Below are 23,895 nucleotides of genomic sequence, written 5' to 3'. Positions count from 1 at the left end.
AGGGAAGCTTCTGGCAGCATCCACAAGCTGGGCAGAGAGGGATGAATGGGCCGTAGCCAGGAGCAGGCTGCTGGGAAGAGGGTTCACAAAGGAGGAAGTAGGTACCAAGGCCTCAGTAGGGAAGGCAGGCAAGCTGCTCTTTTCTCCCTCCCTCCCAGGCTGAAGTCTTCCAATGGGCTTGTTCTTCTCGCTGGAGGGCGTCCCAAGCAGACAGGGTAGGCGCACACACACCAGAACCTCAGAGCCAGAGAGGAAACCAAGTCAGCAGGTAAAAATTATACTTTTATTTGAGTCACCAGGAGAAAGATTCACTTGTGGTTCAAGTCAAATGTTCAGAATAACAGGCCAGAGAGATTTGATCCCAAGCACAAGCCCACAAGGGAGGGGACCAAAACAGACCAAAAAAGACAACAATCCCATATAAAAAGATGAATGGACGGCGTCACACACACAGATGAAATGTTTAGACAGAGGCAAATTTTGCATGGTCGTTTGTTTCTTTTTAAATACAGGTTTGTGGGGTGGCATTTTTTTTTCCCAGCTATAAAAAAAAAAGGCCCAAAAGTGCATATGTGAGGGGAAAAAGGCAGAAATTAAGCAACCGTATTCCCTGGAGGGACATGAGGGAGAAAACAGGAAGCAGTGCTAGGAGAACTCACTTTTCTCACCATTGGGCTTCTTGTATTTTATTATTGGTCCACTAAAGTTATATTCACATTCTAGCTTTGATGAATCTTTTCTGGGATTAGATTTTGGCTAAGAGACCTCTGTGAGCTGTAAGAAAAGACCAGGGACTCGGCCCAGCCCTCAGGGTTCTGTGCTCTTCTAGGCATGGAAGGTTCTGGCAAGCAATAAGGACTCCCAGCAGCCCCTGGGTCCCTCAGCACCAGTGCGTCAGTTCTTCCTCTCTCTGGGGGTGTGTAAGAAAACGTTACCTCTATTTTTAGGACAGGAGGAGTATAAGGGCAGGCACCAAGATTCCAACGGCTGTCTTGCCTTGTTTTGGAAGGAAAATTAAACTGAAGGAAAACAGGTTGCTTCTTGTCCTCCAAGCCCTCTCTGTGAGGGGAGGTGGAGCTCCTCCCATCCACTCACCCTCCCAACCCCAGGTCCTCCTAACAGATGTGTGCCTGTCCTTTGGTCCCAGAATCCACATTGTGCTTTGAGATCAAGAGGAAATGGAATGGACCAACCTCCCCCAAGGCTCCCAAGATTGCTTCCTCCTGCTTCCCTCACCCCCCAAATTGCCCAATATAAGATACGCCTCCTGCCCTCACCCCCATCCAAAAAGGGAAAGGGGATTGGTCAGGCAGGGGCTCCTCCCCCAGCAGTCATTTCCTAAATGCTCGGATTTGGGGAGAATATTTCCACATCAACTAACACACCGTTGATAAAAATACCTGTGATGACTTGGTTGGATAAGCCCCCCAGTACCTTCAGGTCTCCTCCCTCATCAAAGGCCCTGCTGGGTACAAGTAGGCAAAGGGACAAGATGTTAACTGTAGAACTTGGTTGGCCTCAGGGTTATGATAGTGGAGTAGGGGGCAGAAGGGTGACAGGAAAACCCAGAGATGAATAAAACCAAGAAAGGGCTGTCACAGCTGCCAACAAGCAGAGAGAAAGAACTTGGGTATAGCACCATCTTTTTCTTCCTCATCTCGGAGTCTGTACTTCCAGTTATGTAGCCCTGGGACCCTCTCCCTCTGCTCCAAGGGGGCTTTATGCAAGCAACGGAGAGGCCTGAGGGGAGAGCCCACAGAGTGAGGCACCCAAGAGGAAAGTAGGAGTTTTCAACCCAAAGAACACAAAAGGAACTTTGCTTCCCAGGGCCCTCCCCTCTCACTGTGGGTTTTGAGGAAACCTCCTCACTGTGGGTTTTGAGGAAAGTATCAGATGGCGGCTCCAGGTACCCTCACAGGTACCCACCTGCACATAACCCTAGAGATACCTGCAGACACACCCCTTTGCCTCCCTTTCTCACATTCACACACTCGCCTTTCACAGACACCTACAGACAAACACACTCCTTCCTCCCCACATACTAGGTCCTGGAGACACACAAGTTCCTGCTGGCTTTGCACAGCACCAAGTCTGTTTGGCTTTGGGCCAGAAGGGAAGGCTATGGAAGGCCCTGGGCATCTTCCCATGAGTAGTAGGGAGGAGCAGCTCACCTAACCTGATCACAGGGAGCTGGGGATGGCATGGGCAGAGAGGCCCCAAGCCTTCCTTGCCCTACTCTTTAGGACTATGGGCTTCTGGCCAAGGAAGCAAGCCAAAAGGTCCCTGGAGATTGAGAGTGGGAGGGAAGAAAAAGGGCTACAGGAGAGAACACCCTGTTCCCCTCCTTCGTCACAGCTGTCCCTAAAATTAAGAAAGGCAAGAACTTAACCCAAGCCATGCTTCCCAGCGAGCTTTTCACCTACACCAGGTTTGCGTGGGTAGGAGGGCAAAAATCACAGTATGAGAAGGAAACACATGTGGGGAGGGGAGTGATTAACCCCAACACAGGAACTTTACCCTCCTTTGCTGTCCTTAAGAAAGGGAGACGGCAGTGAGGGAGACCCACTGGTGAGCCAGCAGCCCCATCTTTGAGAAGTAGAGATAAAGCCCATCGGCCTGGTCCCTACACAACAGCAGCCCCCTGTCCCCATCCCAAGGACAAGGAGGTAAGGTTCCACTCCCCAAAATGTGTGGAGCCCCTCCCTCTGGGGATCCTGGGACTCATCCCAGTCCTGGAATGTTTGGGTGTGTGAGGGGGTGGGCAGGAGGGTCTGAGGGGACAGAAAAAAGAAAAGGCAGCCGAGGCCTGCCTCCCATTCCACCCAGCCCTCCAGGCCACGCCCTCCCCCAAAGAAGCCCACACCTGTTCCATCCAGAGAAAACCGAGAAGTTGGTCAAGGAGAAAACTGGCCAGAGGAAGGAGCCTGCAGGAGTGGCAGAACAAGGCTTCAGTTGGCAAAAGAAGCTGGGGCGCCGGGGGGGAGAGAGAAACAAGCTGCTGCAGATTGAAAATAACAGAGACTCCTGAGGGGCGGACAAACGGATGGCCGCCTCAGGACGGATGCAATGCTGTGGAATGCACTGAAGACGGAGGGTGGGGCAGGGGCGCCACTGGCTGGCAAAGCTCAGATGGCCTCCACGTAGTTGGCTGGCAGCATGCCCGTGTCACCGGTGCGCTCCACGGTCCCGTACATCCAGCCGTCGTCGATCTGCTGCACGTTGACGATGGTGTCCCCATCCTGGAAGGAGACCTCGTCCTCGTCGGCTGCGCTGTAGTCATACACGGCACGGTACCGCTTCTACAGAAGGGAGCATAGTCAGCCCAGTCCCACAGAGCCATTTCCTTCTGCTACCCTAGGACCCCCAGTAGAGCCCTGGGTCAGGACTGAGCCACGAGCTGGGAGACCAGGGCTGAACTCTGCCACAAATTTTCTTAAGTTACTTAAGCTCCATGTCTCTCTTTCTAAAACCAATCATACTTTTGACAATGTAGGGTCGCTGTGAGTCGGAATCTACTTGACGGCATTGGGTTTGGGTTTTTTTTTTTTTTTTTTGGTTTATGAAGGAGCCATTAACCTGGTGGTGCGATGGTTAAGAGCTTGGCTGCTAACCGAAAGGTTGGTGGTTCAGACATTCAAATCCACCAGCAACTCCGCAAGAAAAAAGACCTGGCACTTTGTTCCCGTAAAGATTACAGCCTAGGAAACCCTATGGGCACCTCTACCCTGTAGAATCCACTTGAGAGGAATCATTTCAACAGCACTCAACAACAACATGGGCCAGACACAAGATACATGCTGAGCTCACAGTCAGTTCTGCCCCACCACCCAAACACCAATGCAGTTAGGTTCAGTGGACATGATATGAACGAAATATTTTTAAAAAGACGACACGCCGTATAAACTACTGTTTTTATTATTATAAGCACCAACATTTTCTTTTAGAAGCGTAGGGTCTAGCTTCTCTCACAAGTCAGGACAAAGACCTTTTCTTGGAAGAAGAGTCTCCAGGTGACACAATAGGTGTCTAATAGGTTCTACTTTCCAAACCTCAAAACCAAATAACCTGTTTCTAGCTCCAGGAAATGTCTAGTAAACGCACCCGGAATCCATCAGTTGTCTCGGAGGTGGGCGTGCGTCTAACGTCCTCTGACCTTCATTGCCTTTGGCATTGGCTTGTCTCTGGGATCAGCTCAGCCTTTGTTGCCCCCCAAGTCAGGCCCTGGGATCTGTATGGCGTGAGGCAGTAGGGCAAGTCCCTCAGGAACCTTCTCAATCTGCCCCTACTCTCCACCCCCACTGATGGGACCTAGGGAGGGAGGGTCTCTGAATTCAAAGTTCTCATCTCAATACCAGGCCAGGGCGCTGACCACTACACCACACTTCCGCTCAGCTCAAAAGGCTGAGATTCCTCTCACCAGCAGATAGATAACAGGGGCCAGGGTCAAAGATCAGGAGAAGCCAAGCCTCCTGGGTGGGGTTTTTAAGGAGAATCCACGAGCTCTGTCCAGGAACCCTTCCCTGAGGCCAACCACCTCTGACCTCTAGGATCCCTCCCCTACCCCAGGATGGCTACTCACCCCACCACCGCCTGAAGAACTGCGCTGTGTGGACACTGGGGCCGCAGGCTCCTTGTAGCCACCGTAGGACTGGGCCATCTGCTGCTGCTGGGGCTGCTGGTAAACTGGAAGATGGGCGGAGACAGGGCCTCAGAAACTGTCCTGCCAATCCCTCCCTCCATGAAGCCCACATCACATACTTCCCCTGAGGCAAACTACACCCTGCAAGCCTCATCCCGCACCCATCAGCCTGTGATTTATCACTCTTGCTCAACCTCCACTTCTCAAAGGTTTATATCTACGTGGGCACATTTACATGTGTTGTGGATTCTCCAGAGGGACCGTGTCCCCAGCACACAAAGACCTCCGAGGTGGAGGGGGAGGCTGTGTGCCCCTATCACACTGGGGGCCTGTCTTTCTGCTCCCCTGGCCCCAGCACAGGCCTGACCTCAGTTCTCACACCCTTGGTGGGGTGGGACCTAGGGGTTCTGAAGCAGTGGTCCACCTGTGTGTGGACAAGGGTTCTCTCCGACCTCCCTCCCACCTATCTGCCCCCACAGGCTGGCCCTCACCTGGGGTGCTGGTTGGGACGTGGTGTGGCTGCTGCTGCTGATGGTCCTGGGGCCGCCGGTAGCTGCTGCTGTCCTGGGAATCCCGGCGCTCTGGCTCTATGCCCTCGCCCCCACTGGGGCCCATGCGGCTCTTCTCAAACTCCTCATGGTATTTTATCTATAGAAGCAGAAGGTGCTCAGTGAAGAATCCCAAAGCAAACCAACCTAAGCACCCCTCCTATCACTGCTCAAGACGCTGGGATAGAGGAGACTCCCAGGGGGGCGGGGGTGGGGGAGGGTTGGGTAGAGAGAGCTAGCTGAATTTAACATTTATCCCCAAAGCCCATTGAACAGTGCTGTGATATATATGGCCAGTGTCCCCCACTCGGTGGCAGCTCCTGGAAGGTGGTGAAGGATCCTATCTTTCTAATCCCCAGGTCCAGCCCTGCACCTCCCATGGCACTGCACACTCCAGGCACTTGGCAAGGGTTGGCTGAATTGAACAAACCAGAACCCTGGAGACCCTCCAGAGCTGGGTTCTTCAAGGACTCGTCTTTGGACCAATTCTTTCTGAAACACCTGTGATCCTTGTTTGAATGCAGGTTCTGGGGCTTCCACGGACCTTAGAATCAGTGCTGGGGTTATGAAATATGCATGATTGAAGCTTCCTAAGTGAGTGTGAACCAGGCTCAACTTTGAGAACCGGTGGCCTAGAGCAGAGGTCAGCCAACTATGGTCCATGAGCCAAATCTGTCCACTGCCTCTTTGCATAAGGCCCATGAGCTAAGAGTAGTGTCTCTATTTTTTTTAAATGCTTGAGGGAAAACAAATCAAAAGAATATTTCATAACAAGTGAACTTTCTATGAAATTCAAATTTCAGTGTCCATAAGTAAAGTTTTATTAGAACATAGTCACACTCATTCATTTACCTATTATCTATGGCTACTTTCATGCTACAACAGCAAAGCTGAGTACAGTCATGAGCCGCGTAACATCCGTTCTGACAGTGTCTGACCACATATATGTCCGTGGTCCCATAAGGTTATGACAGAGTTCAGAAATCCCAATAAGAGGACAGAACATAGCGGATGTAACCGGACACAGCGAACACAACAGCTTCCTGCACACAATACACGTATCTCATGTCTCTTGTATACAAAGTGACTGCACTGCTAGGTACACTACAGTATCCCATATAACTTTGCTAAGTGTATAATATGGTGTCTGCACAACGTCCAAATTAAGCACCGTCCTGTTTCCTTATCATGGATGTTATTCGATGCATGACTGTACTTGCATCAGAGACAATATAGCCTACAAAGCCTAAAACATTTATTATCTGGCCCTTCACAGAAAGTTTTCCAAGCCATTTGCCTGCATACGCCTATTGGTAAATTATTTTTGAGCACAATTTCCAAAATGATGTAAATGTTATACATTACATATATGTATCGCTTTACAAATATGGAACGTATATTGTAAAATTTACACAAACAATATGAATTAAAAAAAGGATGAGATGAAAAAGAGCCAGAACCAGGAGTTCTAAGGTTTTCTTCCTGCACCCTCAGTGGGAGATGTTGCCCACACCCCACTTTGAAGACCCCTGATGGGGTCTATTCTCTACTTTTCAGAAAGGAAAACTGGTGTATGGGGAGTGGGGGCTGGGGGCGCAACCAAGGAAAGGTGCTAAGGCCCACAGTTTGAGGCTCTGTGGGGCAGGTGTGTTGGGCTGGCTGCAGGCCCTGGGGAGGAAGTGGGATAAAGAGTGACAGGTAGAATAGCCCCTCCTCTCCCCTGCCCAGGGGAAAGTTGGAAAGCAGGACACAGCAAGAAATCAGTCCTGTTCCAGGCAGGCCCAGGCCCTGAATCCCCTCCAGGCGTTGGGCCACTTGACTGGAACCTCCCTTCTCACCTCCTGTCACCAAGATCCTGCCCTGTGACTCTCCCAGTGGAAAAACGGATGGGGAGGGATAGGAAAAGGAGGAGGGCCAAAGCTTTCCTAGAGCAGAAGGAACCAGTGACCCTGTGCCCCAGGAGCCTCTGGCCACAGCCTGACCCAGTGCTATCCAGCCCCGGGGGCAGACCCCTTGGCCATCCACTCCCCACTTTCTCTGCTGCCTTCTCTCTTCCTTGCTATTCACTGTGCAAGGACAGCAGGAGTCAACACTCGGCCAGGCAGGGCTTGAACATGAATAGCTGGGCTGGAGGTACAGGCCAGGCTGGATTGGGAATGCCTGCATCATTTTGTCTCTGCTGGCTAAATGGCCGTTATTTGCCTCCTTGGGCTGACAGGTCATGCAGAACAGCCACAAATCCCAAGACAGAGTTGGGGAGGGGTCTGGACTGGAGGCAGACTGTCTCTCTTAAGAGTCTGGATCAAGACCAGCCCCCTCCTGTCCCTGCCCTTTCTCTTCATGACCAAGTGGGGACCTACCCTTAAACGGCAAAAAGATTTCCAGGTGAGCCTAATCCTGAGGGGGAGATAGTCAGTCCTGGCCAGTTTGAAGACCCATCTGTGCCCCCAACTCCCACTCCCACTGAGAAGGGCACCAGGGGTGGACTTCTCATGGACATAGGGCCAGTACCCTGCTCTCAGATCTTTAAAGACAAGGACAAAAGGTTACTCTCCCCAGCCCCACTCCTAGTTTCTCCTGTCCACTGGCGGGGGAGAGGAGGTGATCAGGGAAGAGGACATCCCTCCAGAGGCCTATCTGTGTCACTTCTTGACTCAGAAGGCAAACTGTCCTTCTGACTTTTGTCCTAGGGGTGGGACAGGTTAGTTTCCCATTTACTTTCTGTTAATGAAAAGACCTGACCCCTGAAGCTGGTGACCAGGGAGGAAGGTGCTCATGTGAAGATGGGTGGAAGCCTGCACTGAGCCCTGAGGACTGAAGGGACAACTGATGCTGGGGCACAACTACCCTAGGTGACCCAAAAAAAAAAAAGACGCACCGTTGAGTCCATTCTGATTCATGGCAACCCCATAGAGTTTCCAAGGCTGTAAATCTCTAGGAAGCAGGCTGCCACATCTTTCTCCTGTGGAGCTGCTGGTGGTTTCAAACCACCGACCTTCCAGTTAGCAGTCAATCGCTTTAACCACTGTGCCACCAGGTCTCTTTACTGGGGGACAGACCTTTTTTGGGTGTCTGCATTACTGAAGGGGTGACAGGGAACCCTGGGAAAGAGCACATGTCTAGGCCCTGGCTCCTCCTCCTTGCCAAGGGCGCAGGCCAGCTAAGGAGCCTAGGCCTGGTTCTATTCCCCATCATTGTCCTGCAGACTCAGTCCTTAATCACAGGCTGTACCCCTCTCCCTGACCCCCAACTCACATGCCTCATCCCTCGGGGATCTGAGCCCTTCGCCTGACTCATGTGACCTTGGGTGAGTCCCTTTTCCTGCTGGGTCTCAGTTTCCTCATCTGTAAAAACAGCCATGGTACCATCTGTTCCCACACGGTCTTGAGGATCCTGACCACTCTAGGAACCTAAGCAAACTCTAGAGCTGAAAGTAAGTATGGACACATGTGTATCTCCACAAGTGGCTGCTGGAATCGATCTTGCTCCTTAAAAAGTCACTATGCGTGGAAGGATATATACATAAAATTAGAGCCAGTTGACTCAGGTGGACCAAGCTAGTAGTAGCTTGAATACAGACGACACATACCACTGATGTACACACCACCTGTTATAAAAATAATATTAGTAACCCTTCATATTGGCACAGCTCTTCACTTTGAGTTCACAATCACGAAAGCTCCTCTCGTTCTCTCCCTTGATCCTGGCAAAAATCACCCTAAAAAATAAGTCAGACATACACACTTTAATTCCCGTTTTATGGAAAAGGAAAATGAGGCTCAGAAGTTAAATAATTCCCAGGCAGGGCTTTCATTACTCAACAGCTGAGGATGGAAACCCAGGGACAAAGTCCCAGCCAGACAAGCCCCAGTTCACACCTGTTGTTCTAGAATAAATATTAAGAGCACCCCCTTTCACTCACAAAAGGGATGATAATCATAAAATCACCCTAATTTGAGTGAGAAGGACGCCGGGCATGTGAACCCAGGAAAGGCAGAGTGGGAGGATCAGTGGACTGAGAGGGGTGACCTGCCGGTCCCTTCTACCTGAGCCCACCTGGATAAAATGTCAGTACTCTTCACTTCTTCACCCTCTCCTCCCCAGCAAATGAGGAAATGTGTTATTATTTTGCTGGTCAATTTAATGGCCTATTAAAAAAACAGGCACATTAGAGGGTGTTAGCACATCAAAAAGGTAAAGAAACATTTTCCGGACTCCAAGGGTCTGGGTGATCCCTGTTTCAAGCTTCTCAAAGTTCTGATCTTCTAAGAATCCTGAATGAGGGGCCACAAGCCCAGAAATGTCAGGAGAGCCTTGGCTTATCAACAGAACAGTCCCAGGCCTCTGTGGAAGATACCAGAATCTAACTGTGCCCGTGAGATTCAAGTGCACATGGGTTTGGGGGCTCACTTATGACAGGAGCAGACGCTGAAGGTCCTCACCCAGCCAGGCCCCTGCTGGCTGGAACTTCAGGACAACTAGGTGCGGGTCCATTCCAAAGCTAGAGAGACCTCATTTTCCATGCTAGCTGCTGCTCTCAACACCCTGTTCTCCCGACTCTGGTGGAAAACAAAGGTCTGACCCTACATGTTACTGCCCACGTGATTGAGCATCACAGCTAACAAAGGGACATCAGGCTTTGAATGGAATAATCAACTCACCAGCCACGAGCTGTTTTTACAACAATATCTTCCATTTGCCAAGGGCCTATTTGGTGCTCTGATATGCTTATACTCATTTCCTTTTCTCAGCCACGCCAGGAGCAACACACCATTATTATCCCCATTTTACAGATGGAGAAATCAAGGCTCAAGAGGTAAGTGGTGGCTATGTCAGAATGCCGTTCTAACATCAGATCCTTAGTTCTCAACCACCGTGCAATACCCCCCCCATTAGAGACTAACAGTATTTTATTTTTAAAACAAATTTAAATCTGTGCTCCACTTCATTAGCAATCAGAGAAATGCAAATTAATACCATAACGAGATACCATATGCACAGCAAAACGGCTAAAATTAACTAAGTTTGAGGATGTAGAGCAGTGGTGGTGGGAGGGTAAATCAGTAAAGCCTCTTTGGAAATTATTAATCCAGCATAATCTGGTAAAGTTGAAGGAATATAGACTCTAAGATGCAGCAATTCTACTCCACATAAGCACTAGGACACATATCTTATTTTTATGCAGATAATGTGTGTCTTCTACGTTTGTTTACCAACTGCACCCTTCCACCCTGAGGTATTTTTGTAAGCATGCTATGCTAATTTTTTTTAACAGCAGCATGTAAAAAAAAAATTGGCATAATGGCACTTAAGAAAATACCTCATGGGGGGAGGGCACGGTTGGCAAACCAACGCAGAAGACCTGCATTATTTGTGTAAAAATATGGTATATGAAGATGTCCATAGCAGTGTGGGTACACCCAAACATTCATCAACCTCAGAATCAATCAACATGGTATATAATCAGACAACTGAATAATACATAGCTACAAAAAAGAGTGAACTACAACTACATGCAAAAACATAGATGAACCTTCAAACCCAGTGTTACAAAAAAGCAGACAGACATAAAAGAATATATATTACATGTTCAAAATAAAGAAAATCAAAACCATATAGTGCTTAGGGATATGTACTTAGGTATTAAAAGCATAAAGAAAAAAAAGCACACACTTTCCAAGTCAAACTAAAGGACCGTCTAACAAGTCTGCCGATAGGCCATCTGACTCTGGAGAATGACCTTTGTTTGACTTAAGTATTTAACTACTGATTAGGTTCACACTCTGAAGGCAGAATCTATCTTACATAATAAAAAAATAGTTGCTGTCAAGTCAATTCCTACTCATGGCAATCCCATGTGTGTCAGAATAAAATTACACTCCACAGGGTCTTCAATTCTTGATTTTGTCAAAGTGGATCACCAGGCCTTTCTTCCGAGGTGCCTCTGGGTAGACTCAAACTGTCAACCTCTTGTTTAGCAGGCTAGCCCTTTAATCATTTGTACTACCCAGGGACTCAGCTTGTAGAATATAAGCTGCTAATTATTTTTGACTAATAGGCATGCAAATAATTTCTGCCTGTAGAAAACACAGCTTCAAGGTTTATGGTTTCACTGCTTCGTAGGGCATTAACTAGTTCTGTATCTAATCGGATCCAGAACTTTCTTTTGCTGACTAGGCATCTGCCTCTGCCTCCCATTATCCAGCTTTATTCCGCCAGCTGGTTCCTTCGTTAAGCGCTCACTACATGAGTGTTGTTTTTTTTATTGTGGTAAATATATATGTAATGAATTGTTTCCTTTATAGCATTCTTCACAAGCCCAATTCCGTACATCAGTTATGTTTATCATGTTGTTCAACCAGTACCATTATCTGTTTCTAAATTTTTCCATCACCCTTAACAGAAGCACAGTGAACTCTAACTAGTGAGTTCCCCTCCCTCCCACCCACCTCTGGTAACTACTGAGATTTGAAACCTTTTCTTTTTAAATAATTGCTGTGCAATGGATCGCTTTTTGAGGCCTTTCTCACCAAGGTCTTGTAACTCACCCAATCATAATCACTTGGGTGGGACCATACAAATAAGGTCTATGGAACTCTAACAAAGGGCTGGGTCAGTTTTGCCATCCCACTAGGCTTAAAATAAGCCATCCCAGAGGCAAGAGCTCACCACCACCAAGGAAGAAGAGCCAAGAGTGGAGCATGCCCTTTGGACCTGGGATCCCTGCACTGAGAAACTCCTGGAACCAGCAGACTGAGAGAGAGAGAGAGATCTGTAACAATGAAGACGGTGAGAAGCAGTGGCAGAGAAACAGTGGCAGGAGAGACCAGCAGGAGACAGCATGGTGGGCAGGGAGCGAGAAAGCTGAGTGCCTTCGGGCAGGAGGATTGCTGGCAGAGTAGGTTGTCTCTGGGCACTTGGTGGAGCTAGGCTTTGCTGACTCAAGGACCTAGAGCTGGGCACTTCTGGCTAGAGGCTTATTGACAGAGTGGGGTGCCTCTGGGCATTTACTGGCAGAGTTAAAAGAGCTTTGTAACACTTGCCTGACCAGGGCAGAGGGCAAGAGGCCAGAGAGAGGCCTGTCTTCAGGAATAGCTGAAAAAAAGCTGTCCTGATGGAAGAACTGTACCCTGAGTGTTTCCGAACCTGAATTGTAACCTATTACTTCCCTAATAAACCCCGTGAATATGGTCTGTGGGTTCTGTGTGGCCACTGCAATCAATTATCGAACCCAGCAGAGAAGTAGTGATTGCCATGGGAGGGACAGTTGGTGGCAGAACTGGTAAAGACGGCAGAGAGGAGAGGCATGTCTGACCTCTGCCTCATTGGAATCAGCCTTGGGATGCTGATCTTGACTCTCCTTCCCCCACGTGAAGTTAAGGGGGTCAGATGCTGCCACCAGTCATTGCTGCAATAATATTTTATTGTGCTTTTGGTGAAAGTTTACACAGCATTTTAGGTTCCCATTTAACTAATATCACCGAATAATTTCTACACAAATTATTCGATAATATTAGTTACATTTTTCATAATGTGTCAACATTTTCTTTAATTGCATTCTGGTTGTTCCGTTTCCAGTACTCTAGTTTCCTTGAAAACTATATTTTGATCAGGGTATAGGAGTGTTCTATTTCTTGATCTGCATGGTGAATACACAGGGTTTACTATATGTGTGCTACATTTCAGAAAAGAAAGTAAAAAGTTACAGAACAAAAATTGTCTATAAAAAACAACCTGTAACTAAAAAAAAGGGAGATCCTCTGCCTAAAGGGAGCGCTGAACCTCTCTCCCCAGGGGCTCAAAGTGGCTCCAGCAACTCAAGTTTCCAATCCATTTAAGCCATTAGAGCTCATGACCAAAGACCAGGATTCCCAATGTATAAACTTGCATCCCATAACTTCACGCACAGGCCTTTCAACTCTATAGATGCCTAATGAAGATACAATTACCACAAATGTATATAACTTACTAGCATAGCATCTTTCTTCAAAATTTTCCACGTTTTCTGTACTGGACAATGGCCAAACTTTAATCCATGTCCCTACTTTGGCCATGATGTAGAAAGCAGACAGGTCTGCCTTTAGAGTAATAATAATTATATTGATAACATTTATCATATGCCCAGTGCTGGACATTTTCCTTGCAACCGACTTTCAAGGCAGGGCCTATTACCCTCCTAGATGGGGAAACTGAGGCTCAGGGAGACCTGCCCCACAGCTGAGTGACAGAAGGTGGGATTTCTGCCTTTGCTGTCTCCTCCCACCTGCCATCTTGTCTCTTGGCAGGGCTGACATCACACACGTCCAAAGCACACACCACCTAGGGAGACCAGACACTTGTCTTTTCTAATGCTCTCACTGGTTAAACCTCTGGCCTGCAGCATATTCCTCCAGGGAAGCAAATCTTCATTTCTTTTCAAGACGGTCTGACCTTTGGAAACAGCTAGGAATTATTTGGTACCAATCTGGGAAGTGAGTGGCAAGCTATATACAGAAACATTATTTTGGATACAAAACAAAAGGTGTGGCTCTAAACAAACCTTTTCCAAAACTCTTCTGGAAGCTGGGATAACTTAGCAATTGTTCTAAGTATGGCTTAAAGTTCCCTGGGGGTTCTGGGACATGGTCAGGTCTGGCACTGACTTCGGGGTTGGCAAAGCATTTTTGGACTTCAGTGTAACTCAGGGAGTGAGTTTTAAATGCTGGTTCCTGGGCCCCGATTCTGGAGAAGCTAATTCAAGCAGCCTTGGGTTTTTTTAGGGGAGGGGAATCTGTGAGTCTGCATTTTCAATAAACTCTTCAAGTGACTCTGGTAGAATTGTTTGGAGGCTCACATTTGACAGATTCTAAGTGCATTCACTAAAACCAAATCTTCCAGCCTTGTGGTCACACCTCACAGGGACCAGCTAAAGCTGCAAAGCAGCTCCTGGGTCAGGTTCAAGTCACCTCCCCCACCTCAGAGCAGAGGAGGACAATCAGCTAATTGCCCTGTGGTTAACTATAAGATGGTTATCTTCCTAGGTGTGGATGTCTTGGCCAGAGTGAGTTTTGTTACCAGGGATCTCAGACATCAATACCTCCAATAGCTAGGGAAGAAGAAGAAGAAGAAGAAGAAAAAAAAAAAACAAAACACACTGCCACCGTGAGTCAATTCTGACTCATAGTGACCCTATAGGACAGAGTAGAACTGCCCCATAGGGCTTTCCCAGTTGATTGTTTTGGTTAGTAGCCACAGCTCCTAACCCACTGTGCCACCAGGGGTTCCAGGGGAGAAATGTAGGTAGAATAGGCTAGGTATGGAGTTTTCTGGAAGCTTTCCAGAAAGGGAGGCAGAGATGACTGGGCTTCCTCGTTAGTCCAACCCCCAGCCCCCCAAGTCTGAAAGCCCACAGGCCGGAAGCATGAATGAGTGTGTTGGAGGGTGGGAGGTGCAGACCTGCAGAATGGGGGCAAATGTCAACCAAAAAAAGACAAGAGTCTTCAAAAGGAATAGCCACTGGCTGAAAAGTCCAGATTCCAGTTTTGTGAGCCATTCCAGGTTTTCCCCATTACCCAAGGCAACCCCCTCCTAAGGAGTCACTGGATGGTGACTACTAACCAAGAGGTAGGCAGTTCGAACCCACCCAGAGGCGCCCCAGAAGACAGGCCTGTGGATCTACTTCCTAAAAGTCCCAGCCTTGAAAACCCTCTGCACACATGGGGTAGCCATGAGTTAAGAGTACTAGGTAGCAACTAACAACAACAACAACCACCTCCCTTCCATGTTAATAGCTTTAAGGCTCACCTTTTGTATTCTCTTGGTTGGAGCGTGGGGGGGTCTAGGGTATGAGCCCAGGCCTTTACTAGGCCCTGATTTATAAAGAGATCTTTATAAATGTGACAGGTTTTTTGGGGGGAAGAGCCCTCGGAGGTATGCCCTCCTAGCCAAGGGAAGCACTCCACTTCCTCAAGCCCCTTTTTTCAAGCTGCAGGTCAACAGCCAGACTGCGAAACTCATTTAGTGGCTCTGCAACCAGCATCTTTAAAAATAAAATAGAACAGAAAATATCTGAAAGCCCTCCAAGTTATAAGTACTCTTTGGTGAAAACTTTTGATTCTGTTTTCTCTCTAAATAAATACATGCCTGTTTGGCAGGTCACAATGTAAAATGTACTTCTTACTGTAGGCTGCAGTCAAATGAAGTTTGAGAGCCACGGTCATAGGCATGGCTGGCCTGCTGTCTGCCTGGCTGCTCCAGCTTCAGAAATCCACCTGACCCACTGCTGAGGTCCACCGGAAGCACGGTCTAGCCACCCTCCAGAAGGAGCACCTCACCAAGGAGGCCTGGTGGAGGGGTAGAGAGGGGTGCGGAGCCTGGGGGTGGATGCTGGGGGCCAGCTGAAGCCTGGGGCCCTTATCCAGCCTCCATCCTCCACCCCCCAGCCCAGAGTAATACTGGGCAGCTTGCCAATCCCCTCCTGTTACAGTTGTGAAGACAACTACTTGCCCAGTCCCTCATTGTGGAGGGCCTCCTAGCACAGGCTGGCTGGGCACACCCTGCCACTCTGTCCCCAGGCCCTGTGCACGAGGCCTTGCCCTCTGTCCTCTGCTCACAGCAGCACCGTGCCCCACAAGCCTGGGGCCACAAAGGGTGCTGGTCTGTGGCTCTGCCAAGCAAGAAACTGAGGCCTGCTCTCCAGTCATGGGTGCCACGGAGGGTGCATGATGCTGGGGGCTGTCACAATGCCCACTCTCCACTTGCACTCCAGCTATAGCCATGCCCTGCTGACCATCCCAGGCCCAGGAGGGGCCAGGCCAGGGGGTGAGGGGAAGAGGGCAATGTAGCCTGGGGTTTTTACACAGGAAGGAAGAGCAAGCCAAGGTGGGGGAGGAGGTCGAGGGAGGGCGGAAATGACTGCAATGTCAGCACCCAGAGCAGACAAGGAGGAGACTGGCCCCTCCCTGCCCCTACACCCAGTTTTGACCTTTGTGCTAAGATGAAACATCCAGCCTGCACCCTGACACCCACGATATCTAGGGAAAAAACAGCTTCAGAGAGAGTGGGGGTGATTTCACCAACAGCCCTCCTACACACCCCCACAAAAATCCAGTACCTTCAAGCGGGACATACTCGGTGGACTGAGGGGGCAGTGAGAGGGAGTCTGGGGGCACACAGAGAAAGGGTGTCTGGAAACTCCAAACCTTTCCCTTTCCTCTGCTCAAGCAGCAGCCAGCCAGGCCTACCCAAGAGGGCAGGGGCAGCAAAGAGAATTGGCCCCATTCATGTCTGCCACGCTGGTGGGAGGGTAGGAGCAGAGAGGATAGTGGGTCAGGGTAGGTACCTCAGGGGCAAGGAGCTTACATTACTAATCTGGTCCTGGGTCTTCTTGATTCTCTGGAGTTCCGGTGTGTCTGCCACCACGCTGAAGCCTTTGCCCTTGTTCTTCTCAAACTCTTCCTTGTAGCGCACCTGGAAGACCCAAGAAGTAGGGAAGGGGGACTGGAGTCAGGCCAGGGTCAGCAAAAAGGGCTTCAGCCCATGGCTACCTCTGAGGCAGCAACCAGCCAAGAAACAGGCACAGGGAGCCAGGAGCAAGATGCTGACCAGAAATCCCCTCTGTAGTAATACCCACCCCAACTCAGAACAGAAGCCCTAGCCAAAAAGCATTAGATCAATAATAATAGCCCACTAATATAAATCAGGCAATGAAAACTCTATGGATCACAACAGTCCAACCTGCAACCCATCACGGGGATGGCGCAGGACCGGGGAGCATTTCACTCCCTTGTGCATGGGGTCACCATGAGTTGGGAGCTGACTCAATGGCAGCTAACAGCAGAAACATTTATTGAGTGCATTCTGAATGGCAGCACAGTGCCAAGTGCCTTACATGAATTATCTCACTTAAGTCTTAGTATATATTATTATTAGCCCCATTTTACAGACAAAGAAACTGAGGCACAGAGAGGCAAAGTCCCCTATCCAAGATCACATAGCTTAGTAGCAAATGCCCAGAGCCACCAGGATGCAACCCTTGCCGGCCTGACTGACCCTTCACTACTGGCATACCCTGCCCGAAAGCTATAGGAAGGCTCTTCCCAGCACTCCTAGGACTGCCTGGCCCTCACCACAGCCAGGATGGGGCCCTACCCATGGGGGAGGTTTTGAGAGGCCAGCTGAGTAAAGGCTGTGCCAAGTGACAAAGTTGGCATCCAGAAAGGAGGGCACTGAGACAGCCACAGGAAAACTCAATCAATGAGCTTTTGACAGGCTCTGGCGGCTTCCTGGAGCCTGCCAGGCTGCCTTCTGAGGCCACCACCACAGGAGGGGAGGCAGCTGGTGGGGGATAGACAGCACTTCAGAACAAGATTCCAAGCTCCAAGGAAGAACCAACTACTCCACCCACTGCCCTCGGCTTCTGAGAATTTCACGAAAAACCTGAGTACTAGAGGGACTAAAGGCAGATAACAGAAAGGACTTCCCTGTTACTAAAGGAATTAAAGTATGAGAAATAACTTGTCCTCCTCTGGGGGTTCTGAAGAACAGAATAGAAGCCAGGAGATGCCCACGGGACAGGAACTGTTTCTTGGCTTCCAGAGACTTCACTCTCCACCTCTGTAGCCAGCTGTTCCAGACTCCCCACCCCCCACCCCAGCTGCCTGGATTTCCTCCATGGTGGATGCACTGTCCTGGAAGGCAGGTCAGCCCAGGACATGAGGCCCAGGCCCTTGGGAGTTTCCAGGATGACGAGCCCAGGCGGCTCCTGGGCTTCGAGTCAACCAGCAGCTGTGCTGAGCTGTGCCCCTGACCCCACATGTATGCTGCCAAAGCCACACCTGCCAGTTCCTCTGCACAGCCCTCAGGGCCCCAGCTCACCCATTGTGGGGTTCTTCTTCCTAAAAGGTTCTGGAAGAGAATGGCGGAGTTGTGGACCTGAAGGCCTGAATATGCTGGTTCCCATCAGACTAGAAGTTAACAGTGGATACAGGCACCAAGCCACACAAGGGCCGAGAACCTGCCCAGCGTTGGCCCTTCCAGGAAGCCCTGGGTCAGCACGGTGACTTTTAGTGGGGAGCTAGGGGGTCCTCAGGGAAGAGAAGGCACCAGTCAGAAAGACAGTACTCCAGATAAAGAAGTCCTGAATCCAAGGCCTCTGGCTTCAGGTTGCTCATCTGTAAAAAGGCTGTCACAGGAATCAAAATGTGGGGAGCCCTCCTATCACCAAGTGTGGGCATAGAGCCAGACGGAGCTGATAATCACGCAGGCTCCGTCTCCCATTTACTGAGTAACCTTGAGCAAGTGACTTAACCTCTTAAGCCTCAGTTTCTACATCCATAAAATGGGGATCATAACACTAGTCATTCCAAACCAAGGTGCAGATTATAGACACGGGCTCCAGGGCAGCAAATGTACCATGGAGCGCACAGTGGGGCTCAGTAAACACTGCTAAGAGGGGTGTCAAAGTGCTTCATCAACATTTAAGTGCTGGGCCCATGGCAGTCCCCACTCGTTCCTCTACTTTCCAGCTTCAAAGGGTCAGGCCTCTAATCAGGGAACAATCACCATGGCGACACTGCAATGACATCAACTGGTTCCCAGGCTCAGGAAGTGCCTCTGCCTCCCTGCTGCGGAAGGATAATACATTTCACTCCTGGCTCTGCAGGCCCAGAGGGTGGGGCTGGAGGCCCAGGGCATGAGGCTGGGCGGAGTGGGGCTGAGGAAGGAGGAGGCCTAGGCTCAGCACCACTTTGCTGTGTGTCCCTGGACAAGTGAATACCTCTCTCTGGGTCAATCCCCTCGAGGCGGGCTGACTACTTGATCTCTACAAGTCCTCTAGGCTCTGGAGTATGGAACCATTTTTAAGCACTTCCAGGCCCTGACTATGGAGAATCCAAATGAGGAGTCTCTGAGTGGCCTTTGGTGCTGGTGGGAGTGGCAGAGTTAAAGGGTGGGAGCCAGAGAGAGGTACAGGGAGGGCCCTGCCCAGTGCCCACCATCAGGGCTACTGATCACCCAAGAGGGAATATTTGCCTTCCTTGCCTGGGATGGCTCATCAGGATGTGACGGGGGTGCCTGTGGAGGGAAGGGACCTCCCCAAGGTCATGTGACCAGTTAGAGGCAGGGCCAGGACAGATGCCCAAGGGTTCTCGTCGCCCAGCCCAGTGCTCCCTGTAATAGCGACCGTTGCCCATGAAATCACTCTACTTTCTACATGTAGGTTTATTTCATCACCCTCCCTAGATCTGCCTGCTCATCACTTATCCCAGCACACAGTAGGCATGAACACATGTTGGTGGAATGAGGAATGAATTAATGCAGACAATCTCCCAACCAGGCAGCATAATTAGTTGCTTAAATAACTGCCCCTTGCTGACCCAACATAAAACGAAAGACCATGGCTTAAAAAACATTTATTAAGCAAAATACAATACTAACAATTTCCACTTACTAGTGCCTACTATGTGCTGGGCCCATATAATACATAACCCATCTCTCCTAACAAAAAAGAAATCAGTTTTAGACTAGACACAGTCACATCAGCGGCCACCCAAACGTGGAGGACATTGTGCCCATTCCCCACCAAGCTCCATCTTTTCTCCTTTCCAGGAGATTAATAACGGCAAACATTTTTGAGTGCTTACTCGTTGCCAGTGACTTCCTCCAAGTGCTTAACTATACCAGTAAACTCACAACCACCTTTTGAGAGAGGCAATACTATCCGCATTTTACAAATGAAGGAACTGAGGCACAGAGAGGTTAAATAACTTGTCCAAGGCCATACAGTTAGTGGTAACAGACCCGTGATTTGACCTTAGGTCAGCTGGCTCGGGCAGGCATCCACACTCTTAACCAGTGTGCTGTGTCCCTGAAGTCAGAGGTGCCACGTGGGGAGGAAGGGAAGAGAGGGCCCAATGGACTACAGGGTTCTCACGGCACCCTCTTCCCCCTTCCAGAACAGCACCATGAAGATGAAGGGCACTCTCCTCACAGTTCTGCCTGGGCTCACGGGGCCACACAGGCACCCCTAACTTGGTCCTACCCCAAAGCTGCTGTCACCACTCAGCGTGGTACTAGGGGTGAGGAAGAGGAGAGCTGGGGCCCAGCTGCCAGCTTCCTGCCTTGGCCAGGCCTGGGCAGGGCCACCCAGAGGGTCATTTCTGGACAGTACTGTGGTTACTTCCCCCACAGGGGAGGTTCCAGGTGTCCCAGACACCCAAAGTGCCACTTTGGGAACCAATATAGAGACTGGAAAACAAATAAAAGTTGAAATAACACAGGTAGCTTCCAAGAGCCAGAGAAGTGCTGAGACACATCAAGGCAGGCCCAGGAAAGGGGCCCTGGAAGGATACCAGCTGACACCCTGGTGGGTGGGATGGGCCAGGGCGGGCAGAAGAGCCTTCCACTTCCCCTCCTGCCAGCCACAGGCAGCTCTAGACAGCTCTGCCCCCTCAGCGGCCACAGGAACCAGAAACTGTCACCATCCACAGCCAGGCCAGCTCAGCACCTGACCTCTAAGCAACTGGGGTTTGCTGTCTCCATTACTACTCTTGAGGAAATGGACCATGGCCTAGAGAAGCAAGCAGCCAAACCAAATCACACAGCTCTTAAGAGCTAGAAGAGAGACAGAGCCAGGCAAAGAGGCCAGACCCTAATCAGCCACCTGTCCCTACACCTGTCCCCAGCCCTCGAGGACCAGAACTTCAGGGCATGAGGGCTATGCCCTCAATATAAAGCCCTAACTTTCATAGCGCATACCCCTCAGAACAGAGACAGGATAAGCCTGGTCTGTCTGTTCCTGCTTGCCGCCCTCTCCACCCACCAGCCTAGATCCAAGTCTGCCAAAAGGCCTGCATCAGAATCACCAGGGGAGCATGTCAAAATGCAGATTCCTGGGCTTCACTCAGAGCTGCCAATCAGAAGCCCTTTGGGTAGGGGCTAGGAATCTGCATTCTAGCAAGCCCGTCCTCCAAACCTGCTGGTAATGCTGGTGCATCCTGCAGGTTGAGAACACAGGGCCGTATGACGCAGCAGACTGCAAAACTATTAAGAATAAGACCAGGTTTTAAATCTGTCTCCCACTGGGCTGTGGACAAATGGTGTAGCCTCTCTTAACTTCAGTCTTCCCATCTGTACAATGGAGATAATAACAGTCCCTTCTTCATCAGGTGGTTGTGAGGATTAAATGAGATCAGGTGTACGTGCAGGGCCTGGCCCTCCCCAAGTACCTAAGAGTGGCTGCCGGTCTCACAATTTCCCCAGCCTACCCAGGGGAATGGAACCTGGCAACCTGGAAGCCCCAGGGGTGAACTGCAGGCCGGTTCCCTAGGGAGCAGAGGGCACAGGTGGGGCAGAGGAGCCTTCAGACCCTGTGTGTTGTGCCTGCTTGCCCTATGTGGGAGCAGAAGTGGCCCCTGCCAAGGCACGCCCTGTCTGCCCACTCCATGCTGCTCACCCCTGGGCAGAGGGAATGGCAGAGGTGCTTCCCCTACAGGCCCTGCCTTTTAGGGATTGAGTTCTAGGGGCAAAAAGGGCTGCAGCCGTGCTTTTGTGGGACTGACAAAGGCTGAGGGAATTAAGATCCCTGCCAACAGCCGGGTTTGAATTTCTCCTGAGAGTAGGGTGTGCATGTGTCTGTCCCTTGCCTCTGCTTCTGTGTGTGCCACACTTCAGGACCCACATCTTTTCCGAACACCTGCTGTCTCCTCTCCGTATTTCTTCCTCTAGGTTCCCCTGCCATGGCTCCCACCACCTGGGGTCCTGACTGCTCCTCTCAAGCTGTGGGGAGAGTACAGGCCACCACAGGATGCTCTGGCCTGCCTGCCCTGTGAATGTCACACACTCTGCCTCTGGCCTCAGTGGGCTTCCCACAGGATGGAGAGTATGGAATGACAGGGCCTCGCTAGTGTTGGGCCAGGATCATTCCTGTGCAGACCAGCCCCTAGCTGTCTCTGGCCCCTCTTCCTGCCAGCTGGGCCACCCAGCCCTCCTCAGTTGACAGAGGCCTGGCATTCACACCCATACCCCCAGAATTGCCGCTTTCACACCACAGCGGGGGTGGGGTCTGGGCTGGCAGATGTGAGCTGTCACAGCAGGAGAAGCCAGCTTCCCCCACTTCCTCCCTACTTACTCTGGAAAGTTCCGGAGTGGGGGTGAGCCTCAAACTCCACCAGGCTGTGCATGGGCAAAGTCACAATACTTGGGGTGAAATGACCAAAGCCCAAACCCTGAAACCATCACTTACTGTTGTGTGTCACTGGACACAGCCCTGGGCCTCTCCCAGCCTCAGTTCCCTCATGTGTAAAATGGGGACAACAGGTCTTCTACCTCCCTCCAGAGTAAAAAAAACAAACCAAATCCATTGCCACTGAGTCGATTTCAACTCACAGCAATCCTACAGGACAAGAGTAGAGCTGCCCCATAGGGTTTCCAAGGAGCGGCTGATGAATTTGAACTGCCGGCCTTTTGGTTAGCAGCTGTAGCTCTTAACTACAGCATCACCAGGGCCCCTTTCCCCCAGAGCAGGGTCAAGGAAAAACGAGACGTGGGAACTAAAAGCACTTGCTAAGCTGCAAAAGATCTCACCAGCATAAGGGATTATCATTTTTATCATTAGAGTATAGCATGGGAAACTAGAAAGAACAGAAGTGTCTGAGTAGACAAACCTGCGTTCAAAGCTAGCTCTGCCACCTGCATCGGTGTCCTCATCCGTAAGGTAGGGGTGATACTGCCAACTGCATTGGGCTGTTGTGAGAATTAAACACGCTGATACGTGCAGAGCATTAAGCTCTTGGTACGTTTATATGGTTAATTCCTCTGCTGCTACCTGTTCAATTTTAGCAAGTCCCTTAACGGCTCTGAGCCTCAGCTTCCTCATCTGTACAATGGGAATAACAATACCTTCACCACAAGGTTACTGGGAGTATTAAATAAGAGAACTATGTAAAGCCCTATGCAGTCAAGTCTGGTTCTCCCCGATGGGGCCTACTGGGAGATGGGGACCCAGAGATGTTGTGTCAAGATCGGGCACCAGAAGCCCCACACTGGAGGGATCCAGAGAGATTCTCTCCTCTGTGGCCAGGGGGATCCTCCACATTTTCCCGACCCTGAGCACTGTGCCTTCTTGGCTAAGTATCCAAGGGGTCTTTCATGAAGCCTAGGCTCACCCTGTCCCACCGTTGGTCCAGGCCAGGCTTATCCCAGAAGCCCTCCCTGACCCCTAGGCAGGGTTAGTTGCTCTGGGCTCAGGATCCTGTGTTTATCCCTCAGTGTCCCCTAACGACAGACAGAGTCCTCCCTGGGGCAGGAACCTGTCTCCTCCCCCAGGAAAGAGGCATGCCCCTCTCCCCACTCAGTGGGTGCTCAGGGAAACTGGGCCCAAAGGAAAAGGCAGGGCAGGCCGTGGCAAGGCCCCCTGCACTCTGCCCACCGAGCGGGGCAGGAAGTCTGGGAATGTGGCCATAGAGAAGCGGCTGTGTAACTCGAGGCTGGCATGAGACTGGAGAGGGGGGTTCTCTGATCTTCCCCAAGCCCCTCCTTTGTGGGTAGGTGGAAGTAGTGAGGAGGAGAAGGGGTACTGCTTCCTGGAGGAGGTGGGCTTTAGGGGTCCACAGAAAAAATCAAGGACGACTAGATACCTCCACCTCCCCAACCCAAAGGAGCCCCAACTCCTTTGCTAAAGTCAGGAAGCATGAAGTAACTGGGTAGGGGGGTGGGGGCAGGGAGACAAGG

The 23,895-nt window shown here is 50.4% G+C and overlaps 1 protein-coding gene across 1 annotated transcript in view; it reads right to left on the bottom strand.

The window, feature by feature from the left end:
* Positions 1-264: 264 nt before the first annotated feature.
* Positions 265-23,895, bottom strand: part of LASP1 (LIM and SH3 protein 1) — a 41,020-nt gene continuing 17,389 nt past the window's right edge. The window contains exons 4-7 of the mRNA XM_049859756.1: positions 16,528-16,635; positions 5,131-5,287; positions 4,580-4,683; positions 265-3,299 (exon numbers count right to left, since the gene is read on the bottom strand). Coding sequence (XP_049715713.1) covers positions 3,126-3,299; positions 4,580-4,683; positions 5,131-5,287; positions 16,528-16,635 — 543 coding nt within the window. The 3' untranslated portion in view covers positions 265-3,125. The remainder of the gene's footprint in view (positions 3,300-4,579; positions 4,684-5,130; positions 5,288-16,527; positions 16,636-23,895) is intronic.

This window comes from Elephas maximus, chromosome 19, assembly GCF_024166365.1.
Source record: "Elephas maximus indicus isolate mEleMax1 chromosome 19, mEleMax1 primary haplotype, whole genome shotgun sequence".
Lineage (NCBI taxonomy): Eukaryota > Metazoa > Chordata > Mammalia > Proboscidea > Elephantidae > Elephas > Elephas maximus.
This window is presented reverse-complemented; position numbering and strand designations above follow the sequence as displayed.